Here is a 16,790-nt window from a genome sequence, read left to right on the forward strand (position 1 = left end):
CCGGTTGGGGCGAGGTTGTTAATGTGGCAGAAAAGTGCGTCAGGTTTGGTATCGGTTATCACCCGGCAACACGCAAGGTGAGTCCGAAGAAAAAGCAATTCAATCCGGTCAAGTTCAGCAGTGCCGGCTATCAAAGTGAGCATACAGTGGCGGCCATTGGAGAGTCCAGTGGTAACAAGCCAGGGGCACCTAGCCTCGTCCACAGATGTCCTCCAGGATTCAAGCTTCCCAATTGGACGGCCACCGTGATCCCTATGGTGTACTCGGAAAAAACGTAATGCATTTTGTTTTCTCCGTCCCTCGTCCCTGCCCGAGACGAGAGGATAGCTTGTAAGGGCCCCCATGTTTAAAAGTATTATATGAATAAATAAAAGTACTTTTTGCATACGAAACGTGTGTTCCTTTTTCTTTCAGTTATTTTCCGTTTTCACTAAAAACAACGAAATGGCAAAAGTTTTCTTTTCTTTTTTCCACTTTTTCTCAAAAAAGAAGCATACTAAAATAAGCTCATCATATGCATAGCAAACAAAACCACTGATTACGACATGGCTGGAATCAACTATGAATCTGGACTTCCAATAAACCAAGCTGAAGACGACAGTGAGGAAGATTGTGAATTACCAGCTGAACTAGCACGACTCCTTGAGAACGAAGAGAAAGAGATTCAGCCGTACAAAGAACCAGTGGATGTCATTAACTTGGGTTCTAAAACTGACAAAAAAGAGGTAAAAGTTGGGGCATCTCTCGCCAAGCATGTACACTCTGAGTTGGTAGATCTGTTACGTGAATATGTCGACGTCTTCGCTTGGTCATATCAAGATATGCCAGGGTTAGACACCAGCATTGTTGAACATCACCTACCGCTCAAGCCCGAATGTCCTCCAGTCAAGAAGAAGCTCAGAAGGACCAGACCCGATATGGCACTCAAGATCAAGGAAGAGGTTAAAAAGCAGCTAGATGCTGGATTCTTAGCCATTTCTGAGTATCCGCAATGGGTTGCTAATATCGTTCTAGTTCCTAAGAAAGATGGAAAGGTCAGAATGTCTGTGGACTATCGAGACCTCAACAGAGCCAACCCAAAGGATGACTTCCATTTGCCTCATATTGATGTTTTGGTTGACAACACAACTCAATTCTTCGTCTTTTCTTCCATGGATGGGTTCTCCGTGTACAATCATATAAATATGTCACCAAACGATATGGAGAAGACAACCTTTATCATACCTTGGGGAACTTAATGCTACAAAGTCATGCCATTCGGCTTGAAGAATGCAGGGGCAACATATCAACGTGCCATGGTAACACTATTTCACGACATGATTCATGAAGAGATTGAGGTTTTTGTGGATGACATGATTGCCAAATCCAAAACTGGGGAAGATAACCTGGTTAATCTGAGAAGGTTGTTTGTCAGACTCCAAAAGTTTAAACTGCATCTGAATCCGGCTAAGTGCACTTTTGGAGTTCGATCAGGTAAACTTCTGGGTTTCATAGTCAGTCAGAAGGGTATCGAGGTGGATCTCGACAAAGTTCGAGCCATTCAAGATATGTCAGCTCCCCGAACAGAAAAAGATGTCTGAGGCTTCCTTGGGCGACTTAATTACATCTCCAGATTCATATCTCACCTGACAGCTACCTGTGAACCGATTTTCAAATTATTGAGAAAGAACCAATTGATTGTGTGGAACGACGATTGCCAAGGGGAATTCGATAAAATAAAAAAGTACTTGCAAGAACCACCAATCTTGGTACCACCGGTTCCGGGTAGGCCGCTTATTATGTATCTCACAGTGTTGGATGAATCCATCAGATGCGTTTTGGGTCAACACGACGACACAAGCAAGAAAGAACATGTTATCTACTATCTCAGTAAGAAATTCACTGAATGTGAGACCCGATACTCACTTTTAGAGAAGACTTGTTGTGCTTTGACTTGGGTTGCTCGACGCCTGAGACAATATATGATTTGCCACACTACTTTATTGATATCCAAGATGGATCCAATAAAATATACATTTGAAAAGCCTGCTGTTACTGGTAGAATTGCCCAGTGGAAAATGTTGCTAACCGAGTACGATATACAGTACGTGACCCAGAAAGTAATAAAAGGGAGTGTTTTGTCTGACTATCTCGCTCACCTGCCTGTCGGAGGATACCAACCGTTGAGGTTTGACTTCCCAGATGAGGACATCATGTTTACCAAAGATTTTACTATGCCAGGCTTCGAGGTAAGCCTTGAGGAAGGCCCTGAACCAGGATCGCGATGGACGCTCGTGTTCGACGGTGCTTCCAATGCCCGAGGTCATGGTATAGTTGTTGTTATCACTTCTCCAACTGGTTTCCACATCCCCTTCACTGCTAGGTTATGTTTTGACTGCACCAACAATATGGCAGATTATGAAGCATGTATCTATGGTTTAGAGGCGGCAATCTACTTGAGAATCAAAATCCTTGAGGTATTCGCTGATTCAGCTCTGGTAATCAGTCAGGTGAAAGGTGATTGGGAGACTCGGGATAGCAAGTTAATACCCTACAAAGAGCACATCAGAAAACTGATACCTTATTTTGATGAAATCTCCTTTCATCATATTTCTAGGGAAGAAAATCAGTTAGCAGACGCTCTGGCTACGCTGGCATCTATGTTCAAAGTCAAATGGAAGAATGAAGCACCATCCATCCAAATTGACCACTTAGATGAACCAACACATTGTCTAGCAATTGAGGCCGATCCTGACGATAAGCATTGGTTCTACGACATAAAGACATTTCTGGAGAAACAACAATATCCCGAGGGTATATCCATTACCGATAAGAAAGCTCTGAGAAGACTCTCTTCTAAGTTCTTCCTAAACGGTGATGTACTATACAAGAGGAATTATGATTTCGTACTGCTCAGATGCGTGGACACACATGAAGCTAGTACAATCATAAGGTCCATACACGAAGGCTGCGAGGGTGTACATGCAAAGGGTCCCGCTATGGCCAAGAAGATTCTCCGGGCTGGTTATTATTGGACAATAATGGAGATGGATTGCTACAACTTTGTGAAAAGATGCCATAAGTGCCAGATATATGGTGATAAGATCTTTGTGCCACCAACTCCCTTGAATGTTCTAACTTTTCCATGGCCTTTTTCTATGTGGGGCATCGATATGATTGGGATGATAGAACCCAAAGCTTCCAATGGTCATCGATTCATCCTAGTCTTTATCGATTACTTCACGAAATGGGTCGAGGCTGCTTCATATGCTAATGTCACTCGACAAGTGGTTACCCGGTTTATCAAGAAAGAGATAATCTACCGCTATGGGATACCTAGCAAAATCATCACTAACAACGCCAGTAACCTCAACAACACTATGATGAGGGAGTTGTGCGAAGAATTTAAGATCGAGCACCAAAACTCTTCACCATACCGGCCCAAGATGAATAGCACCGTCGAAGCATCTAACAAGAATATCAAGAGGATCATCCAGAAGATGGTCAAGACATTCAAGGACTTGCATGAGATGTTACCTTTCGCTCTGCATGGTTACCGAACTTAAGTCCTCACATCCACTAGGGCAACTCCGTATTCTCTGTTTTATGGAATGGAGGACGTCCTACCGATCGAAGTCGAGATTCCTTCACTCAGGGTCATCATGGAGGCAAATCTTGATGAAGCTGAATGGGTTCAATCTCGGTATGACCAGCTGAACCTAATCGAAGAGAAGCGTTTGACGGGTGTCTGTCATGGTCAGTTATACCAAAGACGTCTCAAACAAGATTTTGATAAGAAGGTTCTGCCTCAGGCATACCACGCTGGAGACCTCGTGCTCAAGAGATATTCTGCCATTCACTCAGACCCGCGAGGCAAATGGACTCCCAACTATGAGGGACCTTTCGTAGTCAAAAAGGCCTTCTCAGGTGGGTCTCTAATCCTCACGACAATGGATGGGGAATATTTTCCTTCGCCAGTGAACCCAGACATAGTCAAAAAATATCCGCTAGATTAACCTCCGCAAGGTGAATCTAGGCAAAAATGGCTATCCCGATGGACCAAAAAATGATTCGTCCATGCAAAAGTTAGGGAATATATATGAAGCTCGCTAAGCCGAAAACCCGAAAGGGCGGCTTAGGCAAAAAGGAGCATCCCGGTGGAAAAAAAGAATTGAAAGATCCAGGTAAAAGTTAGGGATAAAGGCATTGACTATGATCCTTGAGTCTACACGCTACAAGCTAGATATCAGAGGGTCAAAGACCGATCCAATCACCGTCAGCCGAAGCAAGGTCTTGGGATTCAGATTATATGGTAGACTAAGGCCAATGTTGTAATCAATGGAGAAAATCATACAAAAATATTTCCCATTGCCATTTCAATTATTTTTCAATTTTTGCAACGTCCTCATTAAGAGCATTTGCATCCTTGTACTCAACATCTGTACAGATTCCATATCAATAAGATTCAGTTTATTCTATCAAATGTGTTGTTCTATGTTTTGTATGCAAAATAATTGACTTGTCTTAATCACATAATGCTTTAGAATTCCGGGGAATAATAAAAAGCTACATTAAAGAGAAACAATTTGCATTACCGTTGAAATCCGATAAACCTGATAGGTGATTGATGGCTCAACAATAATGTTGCTTGGATGCCTGTGACATTCAATTGGCTGGGGAACCATGGGGACTCCAGCCTTTCAGTGTTCCTTAACAGGCAGGGGATTCCGTGATAGCAGCTTTGGCACCAATTAAAACTGCTCGGCAATCGTGTTCTAATTCTCGATGACGAGTCGAAATTCCCATCACCATAAAGACTCATCCCTACATACCACAAGCCAGTGAAAACATGCATCATAAGAAATTATAAGCATACCTCATGCACTGCATAAAACATATCCTCCACCCTGGTATTAACGCCAATCATTTGGTCTGGCAAATTTCGGGCACATAGGTATTTAATCCTCTTCTACCTTTAATACCTGAAAAGCTTCTGCTATTCCTGTATTCATGTCCAAGAAGATTAAATAGGGGCAACTGTTGTTCCCCTAAATTTGCCCTCCCCTTTGTCACCTATGTATCCAATCACTTGATCAGGAGATGACTTGCATACATCCATAACTCATCCACATGCATCATTCCTCATGGATTCAAAAGAAACTTGGGCCCATAAAGCTAGGGCTCACACAGGTATCAAAGTCCAAAGGCATAGGTTGATCACATCATCAGCATAAGGAATGTGAAACCCTAATGAGGATAGTGAAGGATGGATTTCAACAAAGGTGTGGCCAATCCTTTGGGGTCTTCAAAGCCCTAATTACTCAAGACATGATCTCATGAAGCTTCCATAGCCCTTGTCTGGGTCTTCAAAACCCTGATGTAAGAGGATTGATGATTGGAACTTATGACTTAATGCAAGGGACTTGCTTGAGGGGTAAGCCTCAGGGAAATCCTAATCTGGGAGAGGGTGGATCAGATAAACTTGGTGGCCCAATTGTGCATTCATGACCCCTCAACCCTTTGTCAATTATGCTGGGCTTAACCATTCTTGGGGCATGTTTTGGTCTCAATTCCTTGAGTCTATCCATATGGTGGAGGATATGTCTTTGGTCCTAATTCCTTGTGCTTCAAGCCATTTTGTTGGTCATGCCATTGTTACATGGACACTATGTCAAAACCCTAATCTTATGGTCTTACCTGATGGCTTTGTTCATGTACATCATCAGTCAAGCTTTTTTCAAAAGTCCAAGTCATAAAATAAACCAATTTCAAACCATTTCAATCCATTTCATTTCATTTTAAACCATTACATTTGATTTTACATAAGAAAATACAAGTCTTGACATTTTTGACCAAATGTTGACTTTGGTCAATAGTTGACTTTTTGGTCAACTTTGACCAAAGTCAACCCAAAGTCCAAAACCCCTAAATTTCACCCTGACCAATAATTCTTTGTCCATTTACAAGAAAAATGCAAGTAAAATTGAATTTTGACCATTTGTTGACTTTGGTCAACAATTGACTTTTTGGTCAACTTTGACCAAAGTCAAACCTATGCCATTGGTCATCCCTAATCACTAAGTGGCTGGCCCTAACTCTCATTCCATTTCTCCATGTCCATTTTCTCCTTGATCTAACCATGTGAGTTTGATTTCTTCTTTGTTGATGCTTGGCCATACCTTGAACCTTTGGAGTTTGCTTTGACCATTAACTTCCATCTTGCTGCAATGCCTAACTTGCACAAAACAAATCATGACTAACATAAAAGCCAAGCCATGAATATTACACATGAACCTGACCTGCATTCAACATAAAAGTAACCAAGTTCATGAGCTTAAAATAAACCTTTACAAGCAACCAAACAAAAGCAAGGTCATGGAGATCTTACAATACAATTGACCAAGACAGACCTTGTAGCAGACCAAGCATAAACCTGACCAATACTCAAACTCACATCCTTGCCAAGACCAAATATGCAGCAAAATTATCCAATAGGCCAAGTCATGAATGAAACAGCAAACTTGCAATACACTAAGTAGCCATGACAAACCATTTAACCAACCTACATCATGGAACATGCCAACCTGCAATGCCTGCAACAGACCACAACCACATATGGACATTGAACATGCTGAAAAACCACAAGCGCCTTGCAAATCACCATGTCCTGATTGACAAGACCATTTTGCAAGCAATCGGAAGCTTAACCATTATCCAGGTCAGAATTGTTGCAAACCTTGAGATCATGAAATGCTACACTTACATTTGCCATTTAACATTCTGCCATCATGATCTTGCAACAACCAGGGTCCTGTCATGGAATATGCCAATAAACTATCAAGCATACCAGTCATCAGCTATGTAACAGAACCAAAAGACAATTTTGTAAACCAACATCATCATGACAATCATGCATCCAAACATAGTTTCATGACCACTAACAATCAAGAAAACCTAGAAGAACTAGTGCACGAAGTACCTCATGACATTCATGCAAATCATCATGATCCACAATATGGAAACATAAGAGAATTGATCCTGCATCAAGCCAGCACCAAGAACACCCGGGAAATTGCATTTCAGCAGCTTGAGACATCAGGACATGCTGCAATAAACCAAACCAGAATCTCCAACATACAACAAGCATCTACAGCAAGAAACAATTCAGTGTACAGTAATCTAAGTCAGGATAGAAACTCATAACTTGTAGCGCACAAGCCAGGTCAGGGCCAGCTTCTGAATTGTGTATCCAAGTTGCACTCAAAATGCAGCAATATTCATCCATCTTGGCACATATCTCCAAGCGTAATTGGACTTAAATCAGCAAAGTCACTTTCATCAACATGAGAAAACAAGACCTATTGCAAGCTTCATCCAGAAGGCCAGGTTGTTCATGTTACAACAAAAATCAAGAAGGCCAAACAGGGCCACAGATCTGCATCAGTCCTGCAATCCAACATCAATGATCAAGCCAAGCAAGGCAATCCTGCAGTAGATTACCTATTGTATCTATCATCAAGTTCAGTCAACAGGGTTTCTACCATTACATAGAAAACAAGGCATGGCATAATCAGCTCAAGAGTGAATTCCAGACTGACCTGATTTAACATATTGAAATTGTGACTGCAAGGCAAACTAAGTCAGAGTATTGGATAACTCACCATGAGTAGTAACATGAAGCAATCAATTCTACAAACCATAATTCATTTCTCAACAAACATCAATTCAAAGCACACAAAAATATGCAGCCACTCTACAAGTTAGAATAGAAATACATAAACAATTCTACAATGCAACAGTGTGAAGCTTGCATCAAGCCACCAAAACCTGTCATCAAGCAATGCCAACAACCATCACGGTGGACTTGCAATGAATTTGCTTGTGTTGCAACAATGTACATTGATCTTGACATTACACCAAACTGAACACAAGTCCTGCACCACAAAACCCATAGCACAATATCCAAACAAGTCACAACAAGCCAATGCGGTTCAAAGGAAACAAGAGCAAGCATATGAAAAACAGTGGAGACCTAAACCTATACCATCCAAACTAATAACATAACACTTGCCTAATCCAATTCACTAACCAAGTGGGAACATGTTCTACAAGTCACCAACCAGTCATCATTTAAATCAATGGACCAATCCCACTTAAGTGCAACTTGTTCAACCAGTCATTACAAAAGCTTTTTAGTTCATTTCCATTTAAACACTAACCTACACATCCAGTCAGAGGTCATCTAACTAACTGAGTTGATTCTAACTAACTGAGTTTCACAATGAACTTAGTGAGTTGAATCCAACTAACTCCTAACCTGAACATAATTAAATCCAAGCCTAATTCAACCCAAGCCTAAAGCCTATTTAACCACATTCATCACCATCATTTGAGAACCTTGGATTTTCTGCACACAAGCTCACTTTCACTTTTACAACTATCTCTCTCTCACCTTACTCAAAGCTCATTTTCATATGTCATTGAAGCTTCAATTTTCTTGAGTTGAACCTCATCATTTCCATTGCTGTCAATTCCAAGAAGTTCCAGAAGAAGAAGAAGAAGAGAGGAAGAATAAAAGAGGACGAATCATACTCAAGAAAACTCACCTGTGAAATTTTCCGGTCATCTTCTCTGGTAAGTCCATTGCCATGATGTGATGTTTTCTTGCTTTGAATATGCTAAGCTGTAGTACTTAGGTTAGGAAATCGACCCCCATGGTAGTGAGGACCAATTCTTGTTGGTGGCCATTTAATTTGAGTTTAGAATCCTAGGGTTCCTCCCAAAACCCTCTCGATTCGGTGGATCCAAGAATCAATCCCTCAAATGGATCCTGTTTTCATCATCAGCGCGTCTCTGCGCATAGATAGGTGTTTAGGAGTTAGGTTTTGACTGCCACCGCCGCCGGCAACGACCACCGTCGGCGACGGCCACCGCCGCGGTGGCTTGCGGCCAAGGACGGCGTGATTAAGTAAGGGAGAGTGAGTGCGTGAGATTTGTCTTTCAAACCTGTTGACTTGTACAAGTCAACAAGGAGGTGCATTTGGGCTCCAAATACTGAGGCCCACAGTTTTTTGTTTCAGCATACACCCCCTTCGTTTACCAAATAATTGGAATGGGCCTCAATAAGCCCATTAGCCTTTTACTGATTCACCTTGTGAATTCAGCACGCACCCCCTTATCTGAAGAAAATATTGAGGCACTGGGCTCAGAGGCCCATTTCTTCTTTCACAACATGCATCCCCTTTCATTTTGCTAGCGAGACAAATTCGATTTTGGGCTCAAGAAGCCCACTGATGCTTTTACTGCGCATACCCCCAGTTTTTTGGGCAGTGTTTCCTGCACACAAAAATTAGCTTTGGGCTCAATTCACAGCCCAGTAACCCAATTCTGTTTTACAACTCCAGCTTCAACTCACACCTCCACTTTAATTGTTTTCTTTTATTTTCTTAACTTTTTTTTTGCACTATAATTAGAATAATATTAGCTTAATTAGGTTGATTTAGATAATTTGAATTAGGATTAATTCCTTCTTAGAATATAATTAGGATTAATTCCTTTTTTTAGAATATAATTAGGATTAACTCCTTTTTTTAGAATATAATTAGGATTAATTTATTTTTAGAATATAATTAGGATTAATTCCCTTTTTAGAATTTAATTAGGATGAATTCACATTTTAGAATAATTAGGTTTAATTCACATTTGAGGATTTTTCATTAGAATTTAATTAGGAATTTTAATTAGATTGAAGTTAGAATATGTTTTGCTTAATTTAGGACCTCACTATTCTCAACAGTAGGATTAGAATTCAACTTTAGGTTAGAATCTCTTTTAAGCCATGAATAAAATTAGACATATTTTTGGTAAATGACCAATTTGCCCCTTTAGGTTTATTTTGGTATTTTTGTGTTGAAAGTTACATGCTTCCCTTAGGATTAGAAGGCAATAATTGTAGGACTTAATATAGAATTTTAATCATAATTTTAATCAATATTTTGACATGCTCCCTTAGAATTTCTAATATAACTTAAAATTTTCAATCAATTTCTAATGCATGCTCCCTTAGGATAGTTCTAACAAGTACTAACTTCAATTAGATCCATATTAGTTCCCTTCAAAACTAAAACAAAACCCCCCGATTAAATTGATCAAGAGCAATTTTGATTAATTAAATCCTTTGAACTTATATAATCCCACAGTCTAAATTGAGTGACCAAAAGATCCTTGGTCACTTAATAAGACTTTTCTTCCAAGATGTGGTACACAAGGCCTCAACTCAAGATCTTCAATCAAGGCATCCTCAGTCACACCAAGCAGTGGATTATACAAGACAAGTCAAAGGTCAACACTTGGTAAATACGATTCAAATTGTACGAAACGAGCCTTAAGTAATGAGGAATGATGAGAGGGAGTCTCTCCTATCCTTGTCTAGAGCGACTTTGCGTATGGAGCGTATGCCCCAAATATTTAAAGCGTTCACCCTTATTCATATACTTTAGTACAATACGAATCGATTAAACTACCAAGTCTTCTTCATACAAGTTCAACGTCAACACAAGGATCGACAACAAAGGTTCTTCACTAGCAACTTGTCAGTCAAGAGAAGTATCATGCGTTTCAAGTCTTAAGTAATAAGGAATGATGAGAGGGAGCCTCTCCTACCCTTGTCTAGAACGACTTTGCGTATGGGGCGTATGCCCCAAATATTCAAAGTGGTCGCCCTTATTCATAGACTTCAGTGTGATTCCTATCAATCGACTGTCAAGTCTCTTATCACTTCACTCCCTTACTTCATTTATCATCCTATTCAATTCAATCTCAATCATTCATTTATTTTTCCTCCAATCAATTTCTTTTCAGCCCTAGTGGGATGAACTACGAAAGCTCTGATTTCCTCATTTCACAATGAGGGTACGTAGGCAGGAGAACCCAGTTTCTTCGTGAGCTACCCTATTTATTAATCCATCACTCTTTCATCAATCAATTCCAGCTTTTTGAGATCAAATATCATTGTTCCTTGGATTCCATTCACATCCTTTTAGGACGCCTAATGAACAGTCCGTCTTGTGAATTGAGAGTGGTTTGGCTTGTACCCAGACATTTAATTCCTTTGTTTTTGGTTATTCCACTATAGTGATACCATGCCTCGGGCCCCTCACTTGTTGGTTTACCTTTACTCTTCAGTTCAGAGTTTATTCCTTCATGGATTCAAGATACTTCTTCTATTTGATCTCAAATTGTTTGTTCCCCAGTAAGTGATACACTCTCCCTTGCACCCAACAATACTTTCTGGTGGGTCTCATACTCATCCTTTTAGGACGCTTAATGAATAGTCCTCCTTGTGAACCAAGAGTTTTTCGTGCTATGCAATCGAACACTTAATTCATTCTTTTTTTGGTTATTCCAATATGATGTTGTAGGCCCTCACGTGTTGGTTCATACCAGTTTTACTCTTGAGTTCGAAGCCAGTTATCTTCGTGAGCTCCCTCGATACCATTCTGTTGGTGCAAGTTATAATCTTCATCTTTGTATATCTCTCTTTCTCTCTTTTCGTAGTCCCGAACTACGATTGCTCTGATTTTCTCATTGCATAATGAGAATACGTAGGCACGAGGATGCGAATCCTTGGCGAGCATACTTCTAATTATTCCTCCTTCGCCTTAGGGAACCATCCATATCTTTCACAATTCATTACCTACCTTCGGTCATAAACCATTCACCCAGTGACATATTATTCCTTTGACATTGAAATACATTTTCTTTGGAATTCCATACATACCCTTTTAGGACACTGAATAGTCCGCTTTTGTACCTAGAGTTGTTTGACTTGTACCCAGACATTTAATTCCTTCTTTTTCGACAAACCATATAGTGATACCATGTCTTAGACCCCTCACTTGTGGTTCATGCCACCTTTCCCTCTATGGTACAAATTCTATTTCTCCTATGGATTCCAATATACCTTGACTTTCATTTTCAAACTATACCTTTTTAATCATTTATCACCAGATACAAATTCCGTGACTTTGGTCACTTCACTCCATTCATTTCCATAATACGTTCATAATCTACCTTCATTCACTTCATGTGATATACCAGTTATCTCTGAGCCAAGTACAATATACCTTTGTGCTCCATCTTGTACCTCGTTGTGAACCAAGAGTTGTTTGTATTATGTAATCAAACACTTAATTCATTCTTTTTTTTGGTTATTCCAATACGATGTTGTAGGCCCTCACATGTTGGTTCATACCATTTTTACTCTTGGGTTCACATTTTCACCCCGTGTTGGAGTTCAAATCATATTATCCTTTGGTTCAGACCATACCTCTATCACACTTCTTTCCATCTCACACCATTAGTTCTCTGAACTACAGACCTCTAAATTCCTCATTGCACTATGAGGATACGTAGGCATGAGGGCCCCAATCCTCACGAGCACTTTATCTATTTCCTTTCCTTTCCCTTCATTCTTTTGCGAGTAATCTTTAGATAACACCTAATCAAGCGAGAACAATCAAAACGGTTCCCATGGAGTACCATGGATGTTTGGGGTGCTAATACCTTCCCCTTGCATAACCGACTCCCTTACCCAATATATCTCTTCCCCCCAGGTTTTATCGATGTTTTCCCTTCTTTTTGAGGATAAATAAAGTTCGATGGCGACTCTGTTGTATGTTTGAGCATGTGATACGTTCGGGTATATTTTCGCTAGCTTCAGCTACATCGCTCATAATCGGGTTTAGTCGCCTCTGGTGTTCTCTAGAGGTTTTCGAGTCTTCCTCCAGCATAATACGATGCATGCACAAAGATGGACTAATTCCTTTTAAGTCTGAGATGTTGTAGCCTAAGGCATTATAGTATTTCCTTAACACATGTAATAGTTTTTCAATTTCCATTTGTCCTAAATCGGTGTTGACTATTACTGGTTGCTTAAGCTCTGTGTCCAGGAATTCATATCTCAGATTTTTCGGTAGTGTTTTAAGTTTTATAGATGGTTTCTTCGGGCATGGCATATGATTTGGAGTTAATGCTAGACATTCCCTTAGATTGTCATCTACGGATGGTTCTTTCAATTGGTCATCCTCAAGAATGGGTGGTGCTGGGATTTTTAGGATTTCAGTATCCTCGAATGGTTCCATTTTTATTTCTTTTATACATTCATTAATGATGTCCATGAAATAACACATGTCGTCTATGGCGGGTGCTTTTAGAAATTGCGATATAATGAATTCAATTTTCTCCTCTCCCACTTCGAAAGTCAATTTTCCTTGTTTCACATCTTTAATGGCACCGACAGTTGCTAGGAAGGATCTTCCTAAGATAATTGGGATGTTAGAATCTTTTTTGATGTCCATTATTATGAAATTGGTAGGGATAAAGACTTGACCGACTTGTACGGGAATGTTCTCTAGCATTCCTATGGGATACTTAACAGAACGATCTGATAGTTTGAGAGACATTCTCGTTGGTCTTAAATCTCCCAATTTGAGTCTTTCATAGATAGAAAATGGCATCAAACTCACACTAGCTCCTAGGTCGCAGAGGGCTCTGTCTATTACAAACTTCCCTATCACACAGGGTATGGAAAAACTGCCAAGATCTTTTAGTTTAGGTGGCATGTTATTCTGAATGATAGCACTACATTTTGCATTAAGTGTCAGTGTCTCATCATCCTCAAGTTTCTTCTTGTTAAATAAGATTTCTTTTAGGAACTTGGCATATGAGGGCATCTGTGTAATAGCTTCGGTGGAAGGGATGGTAATATTAAGTTGTTTCAAGAATTCAACGAACTTCCTGAATTGTCCTTCGGTTTAGGACTTAGCTAGTCTTTAAGGGTAAGAGATTGGCGGTTTATATGATGGTGGAGGCACGTATGGCTTCTCCTTCTCAACTGCCTCTTTGATTTCATCTTTTACCTCTGGTTTATCAGGTTGGTAATTTTTCTGAGCCATTGGCGGAATTTGTGTTATGGGGTCAACGGGTCCATCTAACTCCGTCCCACTTTGCAATGTGATAGCAATATCTTGACCTTTCGGGTTAGGTTGTGGTTGACCAGAAAAAGTTCTAGCTGGAGCTACGGTAGTTGCTTGTTTCTGGGCTACTTGAGAAATTTGAGTTTCCAATATTTTGTTATGAGTAGCCAAAGAAACTACTTTAGTTGCTAATTATTTCACTAATTCTGAGGTATGGACGTTTTGGTTCATAAACTCCTTATTTTATTGCGTTTAATAAGCAACAAAGTTTTCCATCATCAACTCATGATTGGATTTTCTAGGCGCTTGAGGAGTGGCTTGAGGTGCACTCTGAGTTGGCTTCTGGTAACCGGGAAGTGGTTGATTTGGAGCATACATGGTGTTGTTATTCTTATAAGAGAAGTTGGGATGGTTTTTCCAACCTGGATTGTAAGTATTCGAGCATGGGTGTCATACCCTAAATTTTTCCCCACCTAAAGTCATTAATCTGTAAACGTTCATTCATCTACATCTCATTATCTGAATTGATGGTTATCTGGGTCGTGAGGATTTCATATTTCGTGCATAATTCAGGATTAATAGTCATTTTGCTTTATTTATTTAATTTAATTTATTTATTTTGATCGATCTTGCATTTTTCTATTCCTTACATATCCATAATCAACATTGGTTTGAATTTCATTTAATCTTTGTTAGGTTGATAATTTAAGTTTTTGCTATGTATTCTCATTAGATTCTTAGTTGATTTAAGTCAATTGGGACGACATCATCATTCATTCATGCACCATCTAACATACATTACATTGATAATTGTTTTGCATCTCTTTGAGTACAGATGTTTAGAAATTCATTTTGCACTTGCGTTGAAGTTCTAGTTTCACCAAATGAAGCTATACTTGTTTTTTTTTAAAATTAAAAAAATATATTAAGTTAGGTGCTAATTGGTTATTATTTATTAATTACTTTCTAACATGAATTTTTCATAAAGTATTAGGATAACAATTCAAGATTTCAAAAATTAGACATAGTAGGAATCTTTGTTTTACAAATTTAAATCTTATCATTTAATCCCTTATTACATCAAGGTTTCTTTTTTTCCTTCTTTATAACAAAATAAATAAAAATAATAATAAGCTCCCAAGCTTGCAAGGGTGGTCCCGCGTGAACACTTCATCCATGAGGACAACAACATCCCTGTTTGTTGGCAGAATTTTTGTCTTGTGTGAGCAGAGGAAACAACAAACATTAACATAGTTTTAGGAAGAAGGTACAAGGCCAAGAATCAAAACAGGAATAACAATAGAAGCTTAAACAAAAAGTGATACCCACACATCAAACACAAAAATTGAAAATCACAATAACTAGCAACATTTTTTCTCTTAAGAAGGAAGAAGAACAAAAATATCACATTTTTTAAACATTTGGATACAGACAGAGAAACCACCAAGCATTACAAGTTTCGTTTCAAAGAACAACCTCAAAGAGAATTGCAATAAATATGCATAAAAGACTTTACCTGCATCTTTTGGGGTAAGAAGACCTTCTTCCATAAAACCTTATATTATTCCCTTTTGCTGCTAGCTTTTTCTTTGCGATTTTTTGTGACATCCTTAGTCGAGACTTTTTCGCTTCATCGGCTGTCGACGCGTGTGAATCTTTGAGATTTGTACGATTTGCTTCCTATTCGAACAAAGGGTGAGACGAGGATTAGAGGTTGAGGCCGGTTTTAAATCGTTGAACTTGGCCGCCGTTGAGTTAGAGTCGGCCGCCGTGGAGGTTTTGGCTGGCCGTTTCAAAGTCGTAAGGGTGAGGATGTTTCGAAATCGTGAGGGTGAGGCCATTTCAAAATCGTGAGGGTTTGGTTCATGAGGGTAGGACTGAGTTTTGCTTGAACGGTCACGGCAGAAGGGGTCTCATTGTTGGACGGAGAGATTTGAGCTAGTTCGGCCATGGTGTTTGATCTTTGTCTCTTTTGGCAGAGGTAAAAGAAATGTTCGCGCGGCTAGGGTTTCATCCCCAAGTGATGAACCCTTGTGTTTTTTTGTTTAGTTCGGCCGGGTCAGTTGAGGCCTGACCCGGATCTTCTGACTCGCGCCCGAAGCTCAAGTGTGGCCTCCCCTTTGGGCTTTTTGTCCACGGCCCGTTTTCCTTTTTTTTATTTAAAAATTCCATTTAAGTTTCATGTCTTATATTACTGGGTGAATATATTTTCCAACTAGCCGTTCATGGCCTGGTGGTTGAGACATCTTCTGTTTCCCACTAGGCCCTTGGTTCGATCTTTGGCCTTTGCAGGTTTTGATTTCTTTAATTTCATTTTCATAGAATCATCATTCTTTTATTTTATTTTATTTTCATAACTTTTTTTGATTTAGATCAATCATTTTTGTATCCCCTTTTTAATTCAAATCATTTTAAAACATTGTTGGTTTTATTCTATTTTCATTTTTCTTAATTTTTAAATGCGTCAAAAAGGAAAATTATTTATTTATTTATATATTTATTTATTTATAGTCGACTTATTTTAGGGTCCTTTTATATCAAGTCTTTGTGAGGGTATCCATTCAACTTCCTTTGATTTCAAACTTCCATACTTCAATCATTTTAATCTCAAACCTTTACATTAGCCTTTTCTTTCAAACCATTTTCAATAAAAAGTCGGAAGAAAAAGATTACCTGGATGAAATATCCAGTCGTAATCCCGAATATTAGGCCCAAGTTGTAAGAGCTTGCAAGCCATAAGTATTTGTATTATCTTCAAAACACTTGTAAATATTCAAACTTCTTTTCTCAATAAAATTGAAAGAAAAAGATTATCTTGGTGAAAGGACGTAGTCC

General features: G+C 39.2%; 1 protein-coding gene and 1 long non-coding RNA gene across 2 annotated transcripts; one reads left to right on the plus strand and one right to left on the minus strand.

The window, feature by feature from the left end:
* Positions 1-545: 545 nt before the first annotated feature.
* On the plus strand, positions 546-4,603 carry LOC127079480 (uncharacterized). Its single transcript, XM_051019857.1, has 3 exons — positions 546-725; positions 1,995-3,075; positions 4,524-4,603. Exons 1-3 carry the CDS (start codon positions 546-548, stop codon positions 4,601-4,603), a joined length of 1,341 nt encoding a protein of 446 aa, XP_050875814.1.
* A 1,157-nt stretch (positions 4,604-5,760) lies between these two features.
* Positions 5,761-8,960, minus strand: LOC127080842 (uncharacterized). The gene is made up of 5 exons (XR_007788054.1): positions 8,586-8,960; positions 6,959-7,913; positions 6,743-6,790; positions 6,368-6,572; positions 5,761-6,278 (listed from the first exon to the last, which is right to left on the minus strand). It is a non-coding gene; the product is annotated as an uncharacterized LOC127080842 (long non-coding RNA).
* Positions 8,961-16,790: the final 7,830 nt, after the last annotated feature.

This window comes from Lathyrus oleraceus, chromosome 5, assembly GCF_024323335.1.
Source record: "Lathyrus oleraceus cultivar Zhongwan6 chromosome 5, CAAS_Psat_ZW6_1.0, whole genome shotgun sequence".
NCBI classification, from domain to species: domain Eukaryota; kingdom Viridiplantae; phylum Streptophyta; class Magnoliopsida; order Fabales; family Fabaceae; genus Lathyrus; species Lathyrus oleraceus.

Bases quoted from the DNA above. Each gene is read 5' to 3' on its own strand.
- LOC127079480 (XM_051019857.1), top strand. From the start codon at position 546: ATGGCTGGAATCAACTATGAATCTGGACTTCCAATAAACCAAGCTGAA. The intron at 726-1,994 runs GTAAAAGTTGGG...TTGATATCCAAG, and splicing joins CTAAAACTGACAAAAAAGAG to ATGGATCCAATAAAATATAC. The intron at 3,076-4,523 runs GTGATAAGATCT...ATAATGCTTTAG, and splicing joins CCATAAGTGCCAGATATATG to AATTCCGGGGAATAATAAAA.